Source organism: Fusarium graminearum, chromosome 2 (assembly GCF_000240135.3).
Source record: "Fusarium graminearum PH-1 chromosome 2, whole genome shotgun sequence".
In the NCBI taxonomy this organism is placed as follows: domain Eukaryota; kingdom Fungi; phylum Ascomycota; class Sordariomycetes; order Hypocreales; family Nectriaceae; genus Fusarium; species Fusarium graminearum.
Genome location: NC_026475.1, coordinates 5,142,737 through 5,163,144, shown reverse-complemented (window position 1 = coordinate 5,163,144; position 20,408 = coordinate 5,142,737). Strand labels below are relative to the sequence as shown.

The following is a 20,408-nucleotide window of genomic DNA, read 5'->3' as shown; positions in this document are numbered from 1 at the left end:
CCACGATAACCTCAAGGGCTGACGGAACTATACTCTGTAGAGGAGCCAAGGTTGTCACCTAACCGCACACACTGATAACCAAACCTCCAATACAAACCGTCTTAGCCCTGGGTATGTCATCGTTAGTAAACTCTATATCGTCAACCTGTGTCTACCGCACGAGTTAGCATCACCCTTGTTTCAGAACTATTTTTGTTTGGAGGCGCACGGAGTAATATCTCAATCTTGAATCTGCCCAGACTCTAAACAAACTTGGGGCCGTCACCCGCGTGCCCGACGTTTGCCGGTCGATCAGGGAAGTAGAGGAGCTTTGGCATCAAGTTGCTAGTGACTGGGCCGAGCCCAAGTTGACCGAAATTGTAATTGCGCAGGTTGTCCGATTACCGTGACATTGCATTAACGTTAACTGCCCGACGGTGATACTCACGAACTTAATAACCATGAGTCTAGACTTTCAGAATCGGACGTGGACTCAGACGTATACGGCACAACAGTTGAGGATAATGTTCCTTGTTTATTCAAGCTAGGGGTATCAAATCGAATGCACTTGGGTGCCATGTTAACAGACCAAACTCCTACTGCCTAAACCCACTTGTAACTAATCCCAGGCTTTTGATAACTGCATGTTCCCGAAAGCTCTACAGTACTCCCCATCCATGCAATAATCCAATGTAAAGAAATAGTCGCTGTGGTAGTATACCGTATCTTCTGTCCAACGATAGGTATATATATAGATAGATCAAAGGAAAATATTAAGGAGTGTTTGCAATCAGCACTCCCTAGGCCACGACGACCTAGGGATACGCTGTGTCAAAGCCAAATGTTAAATGATGGTTCATAGGATCTGTCGGGGCAAGACATGAACCATCAGAGGCAGATGTAGTGATGCCTTGGGCTTCATAAGCCCCTGAAAAGTTAGGCTGCTGCAAAAATGAGTGATCCATCATGTCGGTGTCCATGTCCATGTCTTGTTCTGGTACACTGTTGGTCATGGACCGAAGGCTTCGCAGATCCTCAGCGATGATACCTCCACTGGCTTGCTGCATCATGGCAAATTGCTGCTGCTGATGCTGCTGTCGTGGATCAAACATAGGTACCATGCTGGGATACTGGAAATGATGTGGCATGGGACCTGGAGCCGACGAAGTTGCAGGCATGGCCTGTCGCGGGGGCCGAGCAGAACGTCCAGAACGGACGGGACCGGCTCTGGCTGGATATGCTCGACGTTGCGTGGCCATGTATGCTGCCAAATTGGGGTTGTGCGTTGTGTTTCCCCGGGAGATGCGGAACTGATATTGATCCGCGCTGGGAGACGGGCCAGAAGGCGGCAGGGGAGGTGCCCGAGACTTGTGTCCCATGATAACCTGACGGCATTGGTCCTTGACAGGATTGATAAAGTCGTCGCGGTACTTTGTGATTGATGAAGGCTCAGTACCGAGAGCAATGGCGTACTGGACAAGGAGTTGCAAATCACCCAAGTGTCTTGTTTCTAGGCGTTTTCGAAGAATGCCACTAGATTGAGGATGCCATTGTAGCTGGCTTCTATCTTCCGCACCCCAGGACGAACTTTGCCAGGCACGAACAAGGCCTGTCTGCCGGAGTAAGTTTCGCATGCGTCCCGAATAGGACCACTCTCCGCTGTTGGAACCCTCGTCGAAGTGTTTCACAACATGAGCCACAAACTCTTTGAACACGGTGTCGGCCTCATCGTCGGTGGGAGCCTCAAAAACCTGGGTACAATTTTCAAACCCGCAAGCGAAAACAGTTTGGGGGCAAAGAATAATCTTGGCTTCGTCAAGAGACATGCGGGAACCACCGTGGGCTTGTTTGAGATGAGTTTTGTATGCCGTCTGCCAGTCAAAAACCATGTCGCAACCCTTTTGTCGGCAAAACCATTGGGCATTGGTGTTGTGGAAATCTTCAATGTGTCTCTTCAAATCATTTTTGCGTGTACAAGTCTTTTGAATATCCTCTTCCCGACAAAAACCGCATGTGAAAGAGCCTTTTTGTTTGGGCGCTGGTGTTGTTGACTCATTTGAAGCAGGTGAAGTTTCCTCCTGGGGTGTGATGGATGGGCGGGCAGCTTTGCGACTGAGAAATTTGGCGGTGCGGGCCGACACATTAGAGATGATACTCCCTCGAAGGGATGAGTTGTCGGACGAATAAGTTCGTATACTTGCGGCATCGAAAACGCTAGGAGTTTCCTCTGACTTGACCGAAGAATAAGTACTTGATGAAATAACGGATGCAGTATCGTTGACTGATGGACGCAAATATTAGCGACGACCTGCTGGCCAAACCAAATAATTACTCACTGTTTGCAGTAGGCGAAGTAGCCTCCTCGTCCATCAATTGAGCAATGCCATCGCGACCATAGCGTTGCATCAAATGACGCAGCAGCTGCCGATCAAGTGAATCATCGGGATGCGACATGTGGGAATGTTGCGATACACTGTCAGCGTCGGACCACGAGTCCGGAGACATGGTTGTGGTGATGATGGAAGAATTAAGTTATTGGGGCTGGATAGAAGAGCTGGACCCGATTGAATGGGCAGTGGAGTATCCGTACAGTGAGCACCAAAATCAGCACGGTCAGCCCTGGAAGTGGAGGACTGGGGGACCTAGTTCCAGGTGGTCAGGGCTTCTGTAAAAAACCCAAAACACCAGGCGATGCGAGAAGTGGGAGGTGAGGAGATATCAGAGGTAAATAGTAAATACTAAGGTGAGACAGGGAGTTAAAGCGACCAAAAAGAATGACAGATGGTTGAAGCTGGATCGCGAATGAAAAGCTGGGGAGCAGGGATCAACTGATAGCGGGTGAGATAGCGGTATGCGATGTAGTTGCTCTGGGGTAAGAGGAAAGATATGAGCGGGGGCAGAGCCAAGACCGAAGCCGAGAGAGATGGTTCGGACAAGATGAGATGAGATGAGGCGGCCGGCTAGAGATATCTTATAGAATTATTTTGAAGCTTTCCCACGGACTTGTCTGCACAGGCGAAGGTAACAGTGACAGTAACAGTAGAGTAGAAGGAGGGAAATAAAGAGTTGAGATGAGCAAAAACCCGCTCGCAAGGTAGATCGCAGGAGGGGAATGAAGACATATGCATGGAGGAATTGGTCACTGCCTGCCTCTAAACCCGACTTGGTCTCTTGATTGGTGGCCCAATGAGGAAGCAAATTTCAGGTCCAACTAAGCCTGAGCCTAAGCCCTGACAAGTCATTGCTTCCATGATTGTGGAATTACTTTCGGTACCTGGAGATCATTACAACGACAATATTGACAACAACCTTGGGTAGCTCATTGCACAATCCCTGACCCATACCGAGAGGCCCGGCAATTGCACCGACCAGGACCGATGAACCATGGTCAAACTTTGAATGAACCAATATACCGGCACTCAGTCTCAACATCAACACGACAGTTGCAGTTTTGTGGAGCATTGCGTGTGGGCACAGCCCGTGCGTCGTCACTTTGGATCAGAACTTTAACTGCGTGGTGCTCCAGGGATGCTGGGATACGGCATTGTGTCTCCTTCATCTCTACAGAGTACCATGGCAATGACAATGACAGCCGGGCCAATATGAATACAGCTGTTCGAGACTCAGCTCTTCATGCGGAATGAGCCGACACATCAACTCTATCATTGCCAACTCCCGAACACTATACAGCCCCGTTTTCATTTTATCGAGACAGGCATCCCATCACCAAAATCAGCCCAACTCTATATACCGTCGGGTCCCAGCCTAGCAAGGATGAAGTAGACTACTATGTAGCATCTTGCTCGCTCAGGCTTCAGTCTCGACGGTCAACGATCAACGATCAACGATCAACGGTCAACGTTTGTGCAACCGACCACTGTCTTGAATGGGTGTTTTGGGTCGCAAGTTAATGTCCATGCCCCATTATGGAGATGAGCAACACTGTGGGACTCGTCCGGATCCGTGTCGTGCGGCCCCGGATAGTTTGGTCGTGTCACGGTCACAGCAGCGACTGACTCCTCTTACAATTAGGTGAAAGTATCTCGTGATATGATCGCCGTGGGGAAACGTGGTGAAACTCTTGCAGGAGCCCCAGTTTTGGGCACATTTCGGGGACCAACAGTCAGAACTATGTTGGCTACAATAAATGAATCCAAATCGTTAACTGTCAAACATTCAATAGTCTGTCTGTATTCAGTGTCAGACAGAACTCTATAATCTTATCTTAGCCATCAAGATCTCATAGTACGGCACTCTGCTGACACTCAAAATTCTCCGTGTCGCTGCAACAAGACCGATTTTGGAATCATGCTGCCAATAATAGACATGGCGTTCAGTCAGCGTGTATCACACCGAGAGCCATTGACCATGACAACTCAATAAGATTGGTCTTCCTGCCTTCTGTTAGAGTTCCATTATCACACAACGCCACAAACTCAACAATGCATTCTAGATGGTTTGATGATCGCGCAACATTTAGCCCCTGCATGATCTACTTTTGCGCACAAGGTTTGGAAACGCCTTTGCTTTTGTCGTAAAAAAAATATGACGCGAGGCTTCGACACCTAAAGCCTCTCCCGATTGCTGGAATGAGATGTGACGAATGATCCCCAGTAACCAGGTCATAATGTCCCTGGTATTTGTTGATTATTAACCATTGTCGCGTCACGTTTCCTTTCCCTTCTTCTCGTTCAACCGCGGAGCCCTGGCTCATCCGCTTCCCCGGAATCAGCTCTGCACGCACATTTCGGCTCATGTCCCCATTCCGTCCAACAAGCTAGACCGAGTACATAGCTAATGCATGACTGGAAGTATTGACACATCCCAAGATAGCAGCATAGGTATCTGAGTTTTTGATCTGCTTCGGTGTGCTTCCGTGACTATTTGCTCACACAGCATCAGGCGGTCTGTGTACTTGTACGAATAAACTCAATTTGTTCCCAGAAAATAAAAAAAGATCGGCCCTAAGAGAACCACAAAGAAGGCGATGGCATCAGTATTGTTGGCCTTGCGAACTCGAGGCATGACCCTGTCGACATGATTTTCTCAAGGTCATATCATCCATGCAACAGCAGCTACCATCTTCCGCTTACTTTACTGACATTTGACAAAACTCTAAGGCTTAAACCTCTACGCCACTGCCATTCCAGGAATCTTCAACCTTCACACCCAAAACAACCCCTGACAGAAACCCAGCGTGTCTCGGAGAAACTTTAAAACTCCGGTCAAGACTAGAAACCGTTTTGCTTCATTTATTAAACCCCAGGAGCTCATCTTCATCTCGGCATTTAATTAGTATCCCGCCCGGCAGTTCGCAGCTTGACATCGCCGTTTACTCCGCGCCTTTCAAGACAAGGATAAACTGAGCCTCAACCGTTTGGACAGCATCTCGGCTAGTCGGATACTTGTTCCCCTTTGGAACAATAACTTGAGCAGAAATCCAAGGCCTGAGAGTCGCGTCACATCGTCGATGTTTCCCTTGCAAGGACCGACCATGAGGTCGGGCCCTGCGTGGGATAGATGCAGTTAAGTTCAGTGCGTATTTGTAATTTACCCCTGAAACCCGGACCATGCCTATGATCGACTGAAGCCCCATTACTTTTTTAACTTTAACGCTTAAGATCTCTTGACGCTGCTGTCTCCATAATCTACCGTTGATTGCCGTGATGCCCATGCACGTGTGCGCTCAGGTGATCGATCCTCACGGCTTCACACCGTTTTGGATGTAGTAGATGGCACTTCCTGTCGCCGGCCTGCTCACCACCACTGACCCCTTCTTCTGATCTTCCGTGAGGTCCCTTTTGGCAAAATACTCCTTTTCCAGGGCTCGGGTCACTGCCGCTACTTTATCCGCCGGCACCATGTGCACACTGCAACCTCCCCATCCAGCACCAGTCACTCGCGCTCCGTACGAGCCTTCCCGAAGAGAGATGGCACAGATCTCATCCAACTCAGGGGAGCTGCACTCGTAAAGGTCGCGGCATGATGCTTGCGTCTCGTTCAATAGCGAGCCTAGTTCTGCGTTGAACTTGGTCGTATCCGAGGCGCCAGTGTGGACAGGGTTCTCGAGGAGCTTCATAAAACGAATAACGCGGTGAGCCTCTCGAAAGACATGCAGGGCACGCTGGCGCAGCTTGAAGCGTTCGGCACGCACGGGGAGCTTGGACATGAAGCGCTTCTCCAGGTCCTCTACTGTAACATTCAGTACCTTGGCAACCTCCTCCCTCGTATAACCCTCCTCTTGTGTAAGTGTCTTTTCGGTAATCTCGATTAGCTTCTCCAGTTCCTCCTCCTTGGTAAGTGTCTTGGCGGCGGAGTAATCTGAGCCGTTCAGGTGGTAAAAGAAAGTATCATGGAAACCTCCGAGACTAACTCCCAGGGGCCCTGCATCCTCCGGAAGCAGAGTTCCGGGGGGGTTGAGGACGGCGTTGAGGCAGGATGCGGCAATGCTACACTCGACTACGCGTAGGTTGTAGTGGATGGGGCCAGTGACCTGCTTGTTTGATGTAACGAAAGATTGCACAATGACGAATGTGATTTCCGGGTTTGTGGGAGGGAAGTGGACAGGTTGGGCTTTCAGGCTTGGGTTGAATGAGACAAAGGTAGCCGCGCCCTTCTCAGAAAAGACCGAGGCCGCTTGGTCCATGCTGTTGAGATGTGTTAGCGAGATCCTAGTAACATGCAAAGTTGAGGCGACATACCCTCCCGAGTTGACTCCCACAGCACGCTCATTGACAATGGCAAGCTCGGTCAGCTCAGTCTTGTCCACCGTCTTCTCGCCATTGGCCAACATGATAGCCAGCGAACTTGTGCTGACGACAGCAGCGCTAGAGCTTAGTCCTCCGCCAACAGGGACAGTACCATCCATAAGAAGTTCCATATTGCATGGCTTAAAATCCTTGCCATGCTTCTTCCTGAGCAGATCCATCACACCTCTCAGACCACTCTTGAAGTAGTTGGTCCATTCAAGCTTAGTTGCGTCGATCGAAACTTCGCCATCAAAGGGGACCTCAAAGTCTGCGGCCTCGAACTTGTCGTCCTCCACATTGGCAATGCGAATGCGAAACGACTTGGCGTCGCTGGCGGCAGGTGTAGCAGAGACAGCGAGGAGGGTGTCAGCGGTGATGGCCATAGGCAGCACCGAGTACAGAGAGTAGTCAATGTGCTCTCCAATGATATTTACTCGTCCAGGAGAGCGAGCGACAAAGGAAGCAGCATGGCCGTAGGTGGACTCAAACTTGGTGAGGAGGTTGTTCCATCGCGGTCCTTGTTCAGCGAGCGCATCCTGAGGATAGATGTCGCTCAAGGCGTTGGCAACAGGGACAGAGCTAGACATGTTGAAGATTGATGTGATATCTGAGGTATGACTTCTCGCTTGAATTTGGGTCTTTTGAAGTGAAAGTCACGCGCTTTTGTATTTGTCGCAAGCTATCGCGTGAGAAGTGTCGTCCGTCGCAGTGGAGGTTTCTATGCCCCGCTATCGTCCCTCGGTATAGCTTCAAAGAGATGACGTAGGTGCACGGTAAAAATGGTTCAAATCTTGAGCGCAAAAGATATGAGAGAGAGAATATTGAGATCTGGGCTCATGTATTTATATTTTAATTCTTTTATATAGGGACTGTAATTTCACAACTGTGAGGAATTCGAGTGACATGTTTGCGAAATAATACCCTGATTTCTTCAACCCCTCATTCAACCCCGAATATATCCCCACCTATCGGCGCACAGCATTCCAAGTTCCCCAGAACTCGTAGTGTATGCTCGGCGCTTTTCAGCAACCCCATATGACCTTGAAATGAGACTGAGTGGTTCGGTTGTGGGGTTTTAGTATCGTTATTTGTGCAGAGATAGGTGCGGCTGTGAAGTTCTTGAACTGGCTCATCAGCTGGTAACATTTATTGCGTGAAATCGAAACAGGATGCCTTGATAAAAATAAACAAGCCAAGTCTGCTCTAAAACAGTATAAACTGAATTACCAATGTTGCCTCTATTCTTCCAGCAGTTGGCTGCTTCGATACCTTGAGAGAAGACATTATCGATGGCAATCAATCAGGCCACGGCGTAATGCAAATGATCATGAGGTAGAGGGCACGGAATAGGTATGTATCACTTTCAATTAAATTTGGGGTGTATGAGCCTGCGCTTGTCAATGCTACAGTGCATTCTCAATGCATCAATAAATACCTAGAGGTAGGCATAATAGAGATGACTAGCTCCACAATCCATTGACTGCTATTCACGAGCAACTCGCACCCTTTGCTACAGGCAGGCGCCTAGCTATCACTGAATGGATGACCTGGCTATTGTTCCAGTACAAGCAAAGCCTCGGTGCTCTTATAAGTGTTATGTTTGCCCACGTCTCACCACTCAGATGAACTATCTCTCAACTTCACTCCAGCAAACCATAGCTTCACTCTGCGAACGTGGCAGAGCCTACAGTTGAGCACGATGGTAACCTTCCCGACCCAGAAGCTGCAGCCCTACACGCTGTACATCACGGTCGCCGTCCCCGAAGAGCCACCCGAAACTATGGCTCGCAGGTATGACTATGAGATGGAAGGCGTTGTCGAGATTCGTCAGAAGAGAGAAGACGAGGGAACTGTGCGAACTGTCCTTGGTTCGGTTGACTTCGACTGGGGCATCTACTGGCACCGCGATCTTGGTGACGGAACATGGTACACCTATGAATTCTGCGAGCGTGCCATGTGGAAAGGACCGCCTGGTTTGTACAAGCGTTGGACCTACCGCCGTACTGACGTGAAGCAATCTCCGCGTCTCCATCACCATGTCGTCGGGCTCGTTCAAGTCATGCGCATCCCCGACATTGGCGAAAGGATCACTGATTTCCTCGACTGGCTGGCGCCTCTCGTCGGTGACAACACACGAAGGGATGACTCATTCGCAACAACCATCTACCTCCAAACACGACTGTTTGTTGCTTCCGAGCGCAAGAAAGTCGACAAAGCAGCCGAACACTACGATGCCGCCGCCTTGGTATATGAGCTGGTGCATGCTGCCTATCCCGAGGTCTGGTACGCCTTCGCTGGACATCTCCCACGTCCTATCTAGGTGCCAGAGACTGGAATGCCCAAGAACAATCGACGACGATGAGAGCTTTGTAGGCTACAAAGACGTTGGCGTTCGACCCAAGTAAATTAAGGAAGTCCCAGTTGCGCGGTGTGAAACTAATGGATAGCCAGTTTCGTCGTCATCGTCCCTGCAATGCGTTGCGACCAAGGCAAAGCCTCAATCTAGGAACACGCAAGGATGAAGCAATTTTTGGAGGAAATCATGAGAGACGCAAGTAGCCGAGGCGGTCTATGCACATGGTTTAGGCTCATCTATTGGCACTCAGCCTCAAAAGCGGATTTAAGTGCGGAAAACAACAACAAGATAGCTATCAATGAATGATTGGGTCATTTATGACAAAACTCGGAGAAAGTCAATATAAATCATCTCATCTCTTTCCTTCCAAGTCGTAGCATCAGAGCTCGTTTTGCACGCATGTGCCAGTCATAAAATTACCTACCGAAGGAAAGCATGTTGCCACGTGATTAGCATCCCCGAGCCAACGTCGCTGGCCTCCTGCTCCTGTGAAGCATTCCTCTTCGCCCTGGGTAGCAAAAACGTCGCGAGTAGAAATAACCACATTTTTTGGAATCACTCTATACAGGCATACAATATGGGTCACCATAACCTTCGTTTTGACGGCGATCCTCATTCGTTGAGTGGCGCTTGGAGTCCCCCAAACAGCAGAGCCAAGTAAGACGTCACCTCATCAGTACATGCGATGCCAAGCTAACTTTGCGGGATAGTTTTTGTGAAGAAGACTATGCTATCACGTTCTATCTTGCAGAGTTTATCAATGCGTTGACAAACGTTACCTATGGTAAGCCATGTGTGACGTCGCTACAGGTCCCAGTATCTTGGTCCCTTGAAAGCTGACCATTTGGGCCTGCCACTTAGTATACTTGGCTCTGCGATCCATGTATGGCCCGCGTAGCCGTGGATTGTTTGCCCCAAACTGGGACTTTATGTCATTTTCTCTCATGGTTCTCGGCATCGGATCCTTCCTATTCCACGCGACTCTTCGCCAGACACTCGAGTTTGTTGACGAGCTGTCCATGATGCTGCTGTCCTGGTCGATGCTTCGAGCCCTCCTCATCTTGCGACAGCCCCCCAAGAACATTCGCTACATCTCAATCATTCTGGCGGTGTTTTTCATCTCGTTCTCGGTATTCTACGTCATGTTTTCAAAGATCATCTACCAGGTTATTGCTTTCTGGGTTTCGCTTATCCTCATCGGCGTGCGTGTAAGATACCTTTTCTACTGGGCCAAGCCTGCATTTTCCGCAGAGAATGTTCGCAAGTGGGCTGTACGAGTATGGACTGCTACCTTTACCTGCCTCTTTGGGTACCTCATTTGGAACATCGACCTTGAGTTTTGCCACCAGCTGAGAGCTTATCGCCAGAAGATCGGGTTGCCTTGGGCTTTCCTTCTCGAGTTCCATGGGTGGTGGCATATTCTGACGGCTGTTGGAGCCAGTCAGTTCATGAATGTCTTGAGAGAGGTACGAGAGGAAGTAGACCGAGAGAAGAAGGAATGAGTGGGTGTGTTCCATGGGTGTGGTATTGTGTATTTCAGCATGAAACTCATTCGGCTGTGTTGTGTCGGCAGATCTCTGCCCTGTTGGCTTGGGCATGGCAATTTAGACGGGCCCTTTAGCGTTTTCTGTATTATAGATTGTCAACGGCGTCTGAAAACGGTATTTGCATATGTAGCTTCTTTCATAGACACGCCTGAAGCGCCAGAATAATATGATTGGTGTACAAGCTCCTTCAATCTTACACATGGTGGTAGTCGGCTGGTTGTACCGGGTATGGTAAGGTTTAACTGCCAACAGCATACGAACTGAAGTGAATGGGTTAGTTTATCGTAGCTAACACATCGTGTCAATTCGACGGCTATCCTTACATTATTCTTGTTCTCCAAGGGAGATGAAGATGCTGCAGCCGTAGCAAGACAGCCATGTGATACCATCTTTGTTTTCACATGCCTAAACTACCTATGTTGACATCGCAAACATGTTGTTTCCTTGTTCGATTCCCCTCTAATAGGTACCTGTAGGCAGACATTGCTGACCGGTAAGAGAGAACTGCTAAGCCATGATGTGATCAACCATCAGCATAACGTGAATTGGTGGCTCCGAATTGAGCAGATATCTTATTTCGATCCCTTTCTTATAAATCTGACGATGACCAGGATCACATCTTGATGAGCAAGAATGCGCAGGATAGTGATATAATAATATCTTGGATTGTGTAACTGAGGCGAACATCGAACAATTCGACGTCACATTGAGACCTGAGACAAGTTTACCCCTCCATACCCCGCCGACCTCCACGGGTTCCAGGGACCTGACCGACTGTGCCTCTGGGCTTTGAACTGACATGAAGGGCAAGATTGATTAGAAAGAAAAGTATAATTTGCCTAACTCAAAGAATGAGATAGATTGAATCACGGCAACACTATATATAAATGCATATCTTTCTCAAGTTGGAACATTTCCCCCTCCCAATCCCTACCTAGTCGATGGATCTCGGCGTATCTTGTTCCATCAATCTTCAGACACAAGCAAAGGAACCAGAGACTGCACCAATCACCAGCTACGACAAGTCTGACTCCCCACGTCATTCGGCGCCCCTTTCGCCTCTAAGAAAAGCGCACCGGGCGTCTCTCCTCTGTTCGTAAAAGATGCCGGTCAGAATGGCCAAGCCGCATGGATTGGGCCACTGAGGAGCCGCCTGTGGCCGCTAAAGGGAAAGTCTTGTTGGTGTAAATCACCAAAGGAGCTGAATTGTGACCCGCTCGCATGCTGCAGCTAGCAGGTGAAGTGCGTGCGGGTGCTGCTACTCGGCCGGTCGCCTGTCAGTGAATCTTGGCCCTGTCTTTACTATTCCTCTAGGAGGTATTTTAAGAGATAGCTCCCCTCTCGTCTGCCCACTGTTTTCTTTCTCTCTCTTCCACATCTCTCTCGACTTCATCAACACAAACAAAACCAACCTTCAAACAACCACTACCCTTTCAAAAACAACCATCATCATGTCTGGCTGTGGATGCGCTTCTTCTGGCTCTTGCGGCTGCGGCTCTAGCTGCACCTGCGCCGGCTGCCCTGTAAGTATTCCCTGTTTAGCTTCGGGCTGGCGCATGTCGCAATATGATCGAGAACTAACGAATACCAATCAAGCACAAATAAGCTATTTCTTCAACGACTTCGATGGGAACCCTGATGGGCGAGATGAGGCATGGGGAAGCTGAATGTCCTTCAGGGCCTGACGATTCAGGGAAGGCTGATCAGCAATGGATCCACTCGTTACTTGACCGTATCTCTATTGAGTGTAGTCAGAATTGAATGAAGACATAAATTGCAGTTTGATCATAAACTTGTAATTCTTCTCAGTGTCGTAATCATGCTGTGAGCCTTCTTGGACGATAAAATGCCGTCGACCGTTGCAAAGTTAGACACAAGCTCCAGGAATAACGACCATCTATTCCTGTGACGACGTGGTTAGGCTTTGAGTCGGAGTCATTTGACGTTGTGCGATGCTTAGACAGGAATTCTTTTACTAAAACAAGTCGGTGATATTCTAAAGCTACAACTTTAAGCCCATAATGCCTGGCAGTTTGCGTTTCGTTGTCAAGATTTTGTACTTCCAATGACATCTCCCAAATTGGGTCTACCAACGGCTTTCTGAATCGGACGGGAAGAATGCTAAAACAGGGCTTAAGACGAGGCTGTTTCTACTTGCCTTTTGCTCCGAAGACTCCCACTCCCCGTCCGAGTATAAACTCTCCGCCGACTCTATATCATCAGTATTCAAGACAAGCCCTTTGGACTGATGCCGCTGCCCTCTTGCATATGCTACTAGGACAATCTCCCTTATTAATCTCGTGCCGTATAGAATCCCGGCCATGATAGATATCGCAAAACCCGCCTGGGCGGTATGACAATATCCTCGGGTCTTGTCCCAACTGACAGAGCACCCTCTCGTGAGGTACCATGGATGTGGACTCGGGTGTTTGGGATCGGAGAAGTCGCTCGATGTTTGTCCTGCGAGGCCTATAGCCCAAAGACTGAAGAGGATCATGTCGTAGATGATGTTTATGTGGTGAGAGAGGCAACGAAGTCGGGACATGATGGTGCGGGCGACAAAGACAACCAAGCCAAGCATGGCGATGGCGAGGTTCGAGGCGGCCAGGCTGTATGTTGGCTCAGCGTCAGTATATTCTAGATTGTATTTATGTAGATGCGATCGATAGTTTTTACCTTTGACTCCAGATAAAAGGTACCTCTGGGGGCTCAAGGTGGTTGGCATAGTAATAGATGCGTTTGTTTGGGTTCGAGTTGTATCCCAACTCACCACCGTTCTCCCAGAGCCTTGATCTGAAATCCACCGGATATTCAAGACAAAACAGGATCACAGCAGTGATGGTGACAACCATCTCAGCAAGGATCAAAGCGAACGGTGTCTGTGTTGAGGGCGCCATCTTGCTTGACAGTTGCTGCTGCACAACTCCTCGCCAGCGGGTGCTAGATCATGGGGAAAGGCCCTTTATGTATATTTTCTCAAAGGATTCAAGGTAACATGATGTATTATGTTATGCTCGAGAATCACTGGATGGGCCATACCTACGGCCTGGTAGTAAATAATCCACTCCACAGCCGGGTATTGGATTTGAAACTTGCTCATACTACCGCACCAACAAAGCATCAACACTTGGGAAATTATTCTGGTCATAACACAAGGATCATATCCAAGACTCATCCCTATCTAGGCAGCAGAGGAAACCTCATGAATCACGGAAGTGTTTCGTCGCAAAAAAAAAAAATTTTTCCTTGTGATGAGGCTGGGGTCGACACACGCCACTATAGTATTCTATGAACTCAATTATCGCCGTTGTTGCGCTAGTAGACAACACTTCTGTATCTGGAAACTGTCAGAAACGGCGTTGCATATCCACCTCCAAGCTCTTTTGTTATTAATTCTCTTCGTCTTGACGGGAGAGTTCTTTGACTCATGTACCAGCTATAAAGCAAGACCCTTGCAGCGCCCCATTCCAGCCGATCTGCGATGTCGTAGATGATCAAACATTCTTGAATGATAGCCCGAGGTGCACCCACTCATATAGTCTAAGTAACTGGCATAAACTGATCTACTAATCTCGTCTTTTATGCTTCCAGCAGTCATTTTTCTGATTCCCTGATGACTGCTAGTCGTGATATGCGTCCCTTTCTTTTGATTGGTCGCTGTTTCCTGAGATCAACCAAGATCTACGGTGATGTCAGGCCCCACTTGAGCTAACTGGAGCCGCCGCGTCCATCCGTGCCACATTCAAACATCCATCATCATCAACAGCATCCAAGTCTGAGATAAGGCTTCTTTTGTTTTCAGATCCGATATCTGTTTACTCGCTTCTCTATCGTATTAACATGCAATAATATAGACTTTGCTCATCGATAAATCACCTCTCGAATTCCACCAGTTTGTCCACTCGGCACGCGACCCGAGGTAGCTATCTTCGACCATGGCGTCAGAAATCCAAGATGCGCCCGATGCAGCCGCTATCCCGCCACAGAAGCCGACCGAAGCTCCTCGACGATGCTTCATCTGTCTGACAGATGAAGAGCCTACAGATCCCCCGGGATCATGGGTCGACCCATGCGGATGTACCCTCGAAGCCCATCAAGACTGCATGCTTTCATGGGTAACCGACTGCGAACGTTCCAACAAACCGCTTCAGTGTCCCGTATGTAAAGACCGGATTCAAATGGAGGGGCCCTGGGATCCCATCGTCTCTGTGACAGACGCCGTTGCAAATAGGTTCACACGCGCGAGTCCTTTCATGTTGCTCTCATCTGTCACAGTTGGTGCGCAGTTCAGTCTCCAGATGTACGGAGCATCTGCTATGTGGGCGTTTGCAGGTCGCCAGGCTTTGGTAGACTACGTCCTCGGTCACGAAGTTTGGGCGAATGGAGATGTCTCAAGAGTATTGATGACCGGGGGCCAAAGGCTGGGAAAGGCGTTGATCCTGACCAACATAGGGCCAGCTCTCCTTATCGGACAGTTGATGCCGTGGTTTGCGAACAAAGTATTCCTCTCCACGGCCTCGTTGGTATGTTTGATGCTTTGATTGTGACTCGAGCATAGACTAACAAAGAGACAGTACGGTGCCTACCATGCCATGCATGATGACAATTTCTTCGATTGGCCTCCGTCGCCTCAGCTCGCCATGGCCGTTTTCCCATGCGTCCGATCGGTCTATTTGAATTTGTGGCGCGAATTTGTTCTCCCGCATGAGATCAACCTCAACCGACAGATAATGGGTCTCCCCCCAATCGAACCCCGACGAGATCAGCCCCCCGCCAACGAACGACAACCAGAGCAGCGCGGAGAGGGCGGCGTCCTAGGCTTCCTCAACGGTCTCATCGAGGCTCTTGAGGGCGATGAGGCTGACGACGATGGCGAGATCGATGCTCTGGGACCAAGAGCGCCTGGGGACGTGGAGGACCAAAACGGTGGTGGGGTTGTTATAGAGCTCGTCATTCAGGAGGTCGACGACGAGGATGATAATGCATGGGACCAACAACCAGCTGAGGACAATGGGGTGCCCCAACAAGAACCGCTCAATGATGAGAACCCAGTGATCCTGCCAGCTGAGGACATCGAAGAAGACGGCGAAGAAGACTTCCCTCCTGTCCCGATCGAAGCACCCCAAGACCCAAACCCAGAGGCAGCTGTTGACCATGCGCCTGTTATCATCCCTGAACCTGAAGCCGGGAACCAAGCCGCTCAACAAAACCAACACGAAGCTCCTCAAGCGCCACCCGCTCGTCGCCCTGGCCTAGGAACGATCCTGTCCGGGGTATCCAACGCGATCGTCAGCGCCTTGATACTTCCGGGCGTCTCTTATGCCATGGGCGAGCTTCTTCGCATGGCCCTCCCTAAGCAACTGACTGCTGCACCATCACTCTTTCGAGGAGGGTTATTGCGGCCAGGCCTACTTCAACAACAATGGGGACGCAGCCTTGTGGGCGGGTGTCTCTATGTGGTCATCAAAGACATGCTTAGACTGTATACCAAGTACCGCAAGGTGGCTGCAATTGGAAACCGACGGGTGAAGAATGTTGACAGAGCCAGGCGTCGAAAGTGAGAGGAACTTAAATAGATGTTGCTATTCCAGAGACAGGGTGAGGGATGGACAAGGAATACTTGCATTGAGATGGAGTTATGGTTTTACAAAGCGACTTGGGGATTTTGTCCTAGGAGTCGGGGCTTTGCAGGGAGGTGTATTGGGGATAAACAAATCGCCTCTTTTGCTGGCAGCTGGTGCATTATATTGCAACCTAATGGCGGCAGATTACTCGCTTGCTTATCACAATAAACAAACGTTTTACTGTGAAACCTATATTTCAGTGATAGTCCTGCATGTAGTCAGTATATGCACTACCTACCTATTGATGTAAATCTTTGCATGTTCATGTTGATGTTATGGTAGCATCCCCCAAGTTACATCCTTCTAGGTGCCCGCAGCGTCCCCCACATCACTGGATCGGCTGCCACGCCCCACGTGGAACCTTCCAGCCAAACTCAACGACGTATCAACCGCGGGGCCTTTTTGCACTTAATCTTGGGACTAGCCTTGCTCACCTCCTCACCGAGTAACCTCCTGTCTCCTCCCATTGGTACTTTATTTGTTGAAATTTTATTTCGAACATCTCTCTTCTTTCCTCCCCATCCTCTCCACAGCCTGTTCTACAGGTCTTCTTCATTCGCCATGGTAAGCACAACCCCCCGCAGTATCAAGAAACGCTGGATGCTTCCATGTCATGACTCCCACTATGGACATGTGGCTAACTCTTTGCTTTAGGCCTCTACACACAGCTCCAAGCAGCGCCTTGCGCTCGCTATCTGCGATTTCCTCTCCGCCTCAACAAACGATGGCACTCTTACCGCCGACGACAAGGACTCCATCGATGTTGCCATCAACTGTATCGCCGAGTCGTTCAAGGTCGACCCCTCCGATACCTCTGCCGTCTCAGCAGCTATTGGATCTCAGAACCTCCTTCAGATCTACTCCGTCTTCGAGAAGGCCCGCGCTGACAAGCCCGCTGCCGCCCCTACTCCCGCACCCGTCGTGCTTACCGAGGAGCAGAAGAAGGAGGCCGAGGCTTTGAAGTCAAAGGGTAACGCTGCCATGGCCCAGAAGGACTACAGCGCCGCCATCAACTTCTACACCCAGGCTCTAGCCATCAACGCCAGCAACGCCGTTTACCTTTCCAACCGTGCTGCCGCTCACTCCGCCAACAAGGACCACGCCTCCGCTCGCTCCGATGCTGAGTCCGCTGTCTCCATAGACCCCGCTTACACAAAGGCTTGGTCTCGTCTTGGCCTTGCCCGATTCGCTCTCGGTGATGCTCGTGGTGCTATGGAGGCCTACGACCGTGGAATTCAGCACGAGGGCAACGGTGGTTCTGCTGCCATGAAGAAGGGTTACGAGACGGCTAAGCGCCGCGTTCAGGAGATGGAGGCCGAGGAGGACTCCCTTCCCCGTGCTTCCCCTAGCGCTGGCAATGATGCTAACGCCGGCGGAATGCCCGATCTCGGCAGCCTTGCCAGCATGTTCGGTGCCGGTGGTGCTGGTGGTGCTGGTGGTGGTATGCCCGACCTTGGCAGCATCATGAGCAACCCCATGTTTGCCAACATGGCTCAAAAGCTCATGAGCAACCCTGACCTTATGAGCAACTTGATGAGCAACCCTCGTCTTCGCGATATGGCCGACCGATACTCCACTGGAGGCGGTATGCCTGACCTCAGCAGCCTCATGGCAGACCCTCAGATTGGAGAGATGTAAGTCACACATTCTATATGTCCCATAAATCGTATAAGCTAATCAGAATTACAGGGCTCGATCCATGATGGGCGATGGAGGCAACAACCCCTTCGGTGGCGCCGGAGGTGCTGGTGGTGCCAGCGGACAGCCTGGACAGGGTGGTTCGCAACAGTAAGCAGGTGTATTTATGGGCTGATTTATTATACCATGGCCGTTAGAAGATGATTAGGAGTGACGATCCATTGATGAGCATGAAAACAAGACTTGACGAGCGCTCCTCTGAATTAGCCTTGACTGAATAGAATTGTAAAAGGTTAACATTGATTCCATTTTGTATGTAAAATAATACATATCCCTAGGGGTCTTGGGCCTATTCGTCATCAATCGATGTCGGATCTTCATGCAAGATTCTGTCATATGATGTAACTCTATCGGGATGCTAACACAACTTGACTCTCAGTCTCGATTAAAGCACTCCTTTGTTCCACTAATAAGTCCCTATATCTTCTTCCTACGCTCCCATCGAATAAACGCAGGCTGGGCGGGTCGTGAGAACAAAGAAGTATAGTCTGTCTCTGGGACTCCAGGTCTTCCATCAATGGTCGAAAGTCTGAAGTTGCGCACCAAAGTAGCAACAATGACACCCAAGTTGACATAGGCAAACTTCTCTCCAATGCAGCGATGTCTACCGGCACCAAAGGGCAAGTACGGGCTCTTCGTTCCTTTAGACACAGCCCCATATCCATAGTCGATGACATCTTCAGTGTCAACCTCCTCCTTTGCTCTGTTGTCCCATCGATGAGGGTTCCATGTTTTGGCGTTCTCGAAGTACTCTTCACTCATCGCGGTAACTGTAGGTGAAGCCATGATGACTTTGTCTGTAGTGATCGTGTAAGGGGAATTGGGAACTTGCATGGGTCTCTTGACTTTCCGCAGGATTGAGTGGATGGAAGAGTGGACGCGGAGAGTCTCCTTGACGACGTTCTGGAGAAGAGGGAGCTTGTCAAGGTCAGAGTACTGAAGGGGAGGTAGAGCACCGTTAACGCTCAAATTTACGAGCTGCTCCTGGTAGAGTTCTTCGGTAATGTCGGGAGAAGAAGCAAGGTGCAGCACGATCCAAGAACTGGCAGAAGATGAAGAGTGCTGGCCTGCCATGAGTAGAGTAATCATCATGTGGGCGATTTCCTTGTCAGGAACAGGCTGTCCGTTCTTGTAAGTGCAGCCCATCAAGTTGGCTATCATATCAGTACCATCTTCTGTTCGAATGCCCCCTTTTCTTCGATCGTTGATGATATCCATATAGACTTCCCGCATCTTTATATGAGCAGCATCTCGTTTTCGGTTGTGAGGCAGTGGCAACCATGGAAACAGAAAGTTGACAGGTCTAAATCCAAGGTCAAGATCGTGATACAGAGCAGCAAACTCGGCAGTGAGTTTTCTCCGAACTTCCTCACCCTGCAAAGAACGTGAGGCAGTAAAGATTGTTATCTCAGCCATTGCCTTGGGGACATCGATGGTGCTAGTTCTGCCAGAAAAGGATGGATCAGTTTCGACGTAGTCAAGAACCTCTCGCTCGATTAACTGGACGTGTGACTCGAGTGCTTTTTGCGTAAGGCCAAACTTGACAAACTTCTTTTGTTCCATGAGCTTCGAGTTGGGACAATCGTATACGACATCGCTACCAAAGACGGGGATTGTCAATGGACCGTAAACTTCTTCTGCATTGGCATCCTGGAGGCGACTGTTGAGAACAAAATCATTGCCGTCGACGCCAAGGCAAGCGACGATTTTTCGACCGAATAAGATAAAGGTGAAGACGTCTCCGTGCTAAAAGAGGAGTTAGATGTTGGAGTCAAAGAATATGTATCAGTGTCTACCTTCTCTCGGCACTTCTCAAAGAAGCCACAAGGGTCCAGGCCGTAAGCGACTGCGTTTCCAAAGAAAGGGAACCAGTGGAAAACTAGTGGAGGCTCGTCCGGCCTTCGAGGAAGCTGCTGATACAATAGGTTGGCAATTATGACAGCAAAGAGTGCTACCAAGACCCATAAGGGATAGATGAGTAGATGGAACATGATAAGAGAGAAGAGATGTGTGCTACTGGTTGAATAGGTATTGGTTGTAAGGAACTGCGAGCTTATATACGCAAAACAAGAGATTGGAATTCATGGAAGGCAACTACTCAAGCAGGGTTTCCCTCCCATATTACAAAGGGTATCATATCTCGATTTTGTCTCTGCATACCTAATCATAGCCAAGCTTCGACACGGGTCAATGGCATTGGTGATTGGTGCTGCTGCCAGCTATCAACATGCGGATACGCAGAAGGATTCGTCAACTTGTCTCTGGCCAATGATACAACCCAAGATGTAAGCTTCTCCTGTATCGTATGCCAGGGTTATCATATGTCTTGGGTTATGCTAGGAGCAGATAGCTTCTGGAAGCTGTAACAGTTCCGAATACGCTTTGAAGTTTTCGCATTCGTATTCGCACGTGTCTTGACAGGAGTTGAGGCTATGCCTATACTACTGAGCTCCTG

The 20,408-nt window shown here is 49.5% G+C and overlaps 9 protein-coding genes across 9 annotated transcripts; 5 read left to right on the top strand and 4 right to left on the bottom strand.

The window, feature by feature from the left end:
• Positions 1-794: 794 nt before the first annotated feature.
• Positions 795-2,484, bottom strand: FGSG_04084 (uncharacterized protein; the record flags this gene model as incomplete). Its single annotated transcript, XM_011323254.1, has 2 exons — positions 795-2,260; positions 2,316-2,484. The coding sequence occupies 2 exons, from the start codon at positions 2,482-2,484 to the stop codon at positions 795-797; spliced, it is 1,635 nt and encodes a 544-aa protein (XP_011321556.1).
• A 3,196-nt stretch (positions 2,485-5,680) lies between these two features.
• FGSG_04085 (uncharacterized protein) lies at positions 5,681-7,315 on the bottom strand (the record flags this gene model as incomplete). Its single annotated transcript, XM_011323253.1, has 2 exons — positions 5,681-6,626; positions 6,681-7,315. The coding sequence occupies 2 exons, from the start codon at positions 7,313-7,315 to the stop codon at positions 5,681-5,683; spliced, it is 1,581 nt and encodes a 526-aa protein (XP_011321555.1).
• Positions 7,316-8,148: 833 nt separating this feature from the next.
• On the top strand, positions 8,149-9,101 carry FGSG_04086 (uncharacterized protein). Its single transcript, XM_011323252.1, has one exon. It carries the CDS (start codon positions 8,428-8,430, stop codon positions 9,046-9,048), a length of 621 nt encoding a protein of 206 aa, XP_011321554.1. The 5' UTR covers positions 8,149-8,427; the 3' UTR covers positions 9,049-9,101.
• A 560-nt stretch (positions 9,102-9,661) lies between these two features.
• On the top strand, positions 9,662-10,586 carry FGSG_04087 (uncharacterized protein; the record flags this gene model as incomplete). Its single annotated transcript, XM_011323251.1, has 3 exons — positions 9,662-9,741; positions 9,795-9,868; positions 9,946-10,586. 3 exons carry the CDS (start codon positions 9,662-9,664, stop codon positions 10,584-10,586), a joined length of 795 nt encoding a protein of 264 aa, XP_011321553.1.
• Positions 10,587-12,082: 1,496 nt separating this feature from the next.
• FGSG_04088 (uncharacterized protein) lies at positions 12,083-12,476 on the top strand (the record flags this gene model as incomplete). The annotated part of the gene is made up of 2 exons (XM_011323250.1): positions 12,083-12,154; positions 12,441-12,476. The coding sequence occupies 2 exons, from the start codon at positions 12,083-12,085 to the stop codon at positions 12,474-12,476; spliced, it is 108 nt and encodes a 35-aa protein (XP_011321552.1).
• Positions 12,477-12,717: 241 nt separating this feature from the next.
• FGSG_04089 (uncharacterized protein) lies at positions 12,718-13,528 on the bottom strand (the record flags this gene model as incomplete). Its single annotated transcript, XM_011323249.1, has 2 exons — positions 12,718-13,240; positions 13,308-13,528. The coding sequence occupies 2 exons, from the start codon at positions 13,526-13,528 to the stop codon at positions 12,718-12,720; spliced, it is 744 nt and encodes a 247-aa protein (XP_011321551.1).
• Positions 13,529-14,400: 872 nt separating this feature from the next.
• On the top strand, positions 14,401-16,374 carry FGSG_04090 (uncharacterized protein). The gene is made up of 2 exons (XM_011323248.1): positions 14,401-15,154; positions 15,206-16,374. Exons 1-2 carry the CDS (start codon positions 14,567-14,569, stop codon positions 16,190-16,192), a joined length of 1,575 nt encoding a protein of 524 aa, XP_011321550.1. The 5' UTR covers positions 14,401-14,566; the 3' UTR covers positions 16,193-16,374.
• Positions 16,375-16,695: 321 nt separating this feature from the next.
• Positions 16,696-18,200, top strand: FGSG_04091 (uncharacterized protein). The gene is made up of 3 exons (XM_011323247.1): positions 16,696-16,819; positions 16,910-17,889; positions 17,945-18,200. The coding sequence occupies exons 1-3, from the start codon at positions 16,817-16,819 to the stop codon at positions 18,045-18,047; spliced, it is 1,086 nt and encodes a 361-aa protein (XP_011321549.1). The 5' UTR covers positions 16,696-16,816; the 3' UTR covers positions 18,048-18,200.
• Positions 18,201-18,370: 170 nt separating this feature from the next.
• Positions 18,371-19,944, bottom strand: FGSG_04092 (cytochrome P450 51; the record flags this gene model as incomplete). Its single annotated transcript, XM_011323246.1, has 2 exons — positions 18,371-19,699; positions 19,750-19,944. The coding sequence occupies 2 exons, from the start codon at positions 19,942-19,944 to the stop codon at positions 18,371-18,373; spliced, it is 1,524 nt and encodes a 507-aa protein (XP_011321548.1).
• Between the last annotated feature and the right edge of the window lie 464 nt (positions 19,945-20,408).

Bases quoted from the DNA above. Each gene is read 5' to 3' on its own strand.
- FGSG_04086 (XM_011323252.1), top strand. From the start codon at position 8,428: ATGGTAACCTTCCCGACCCAGAAGCTGCAGCCCTACACGCTGTACATC.
- FGSG_04090 (XM_011323248.1), top strand. From the start codon at position 14,567: ATGGCGTCAGAAATCCAAGATGCGCCCGATGCAGCCGCTATCCCGCCA. The intron at 15,155-15,205 runs GTATGTTTGATG...ACAAAGAGACAG, and splicing joins TCCTCTCCACGGCCTCGTTG to TACGGTGCCTACCATGCCAT.
- FGSG_04091 (XM_011323247.1), top strand. The intron at 17,890-17,944 runs GTAAGTCACACA...TCAGAATTACAG, and splicing joins GACCCTCAGATTGGAGAGAT to GGCTCGATCCATGATGGGCG.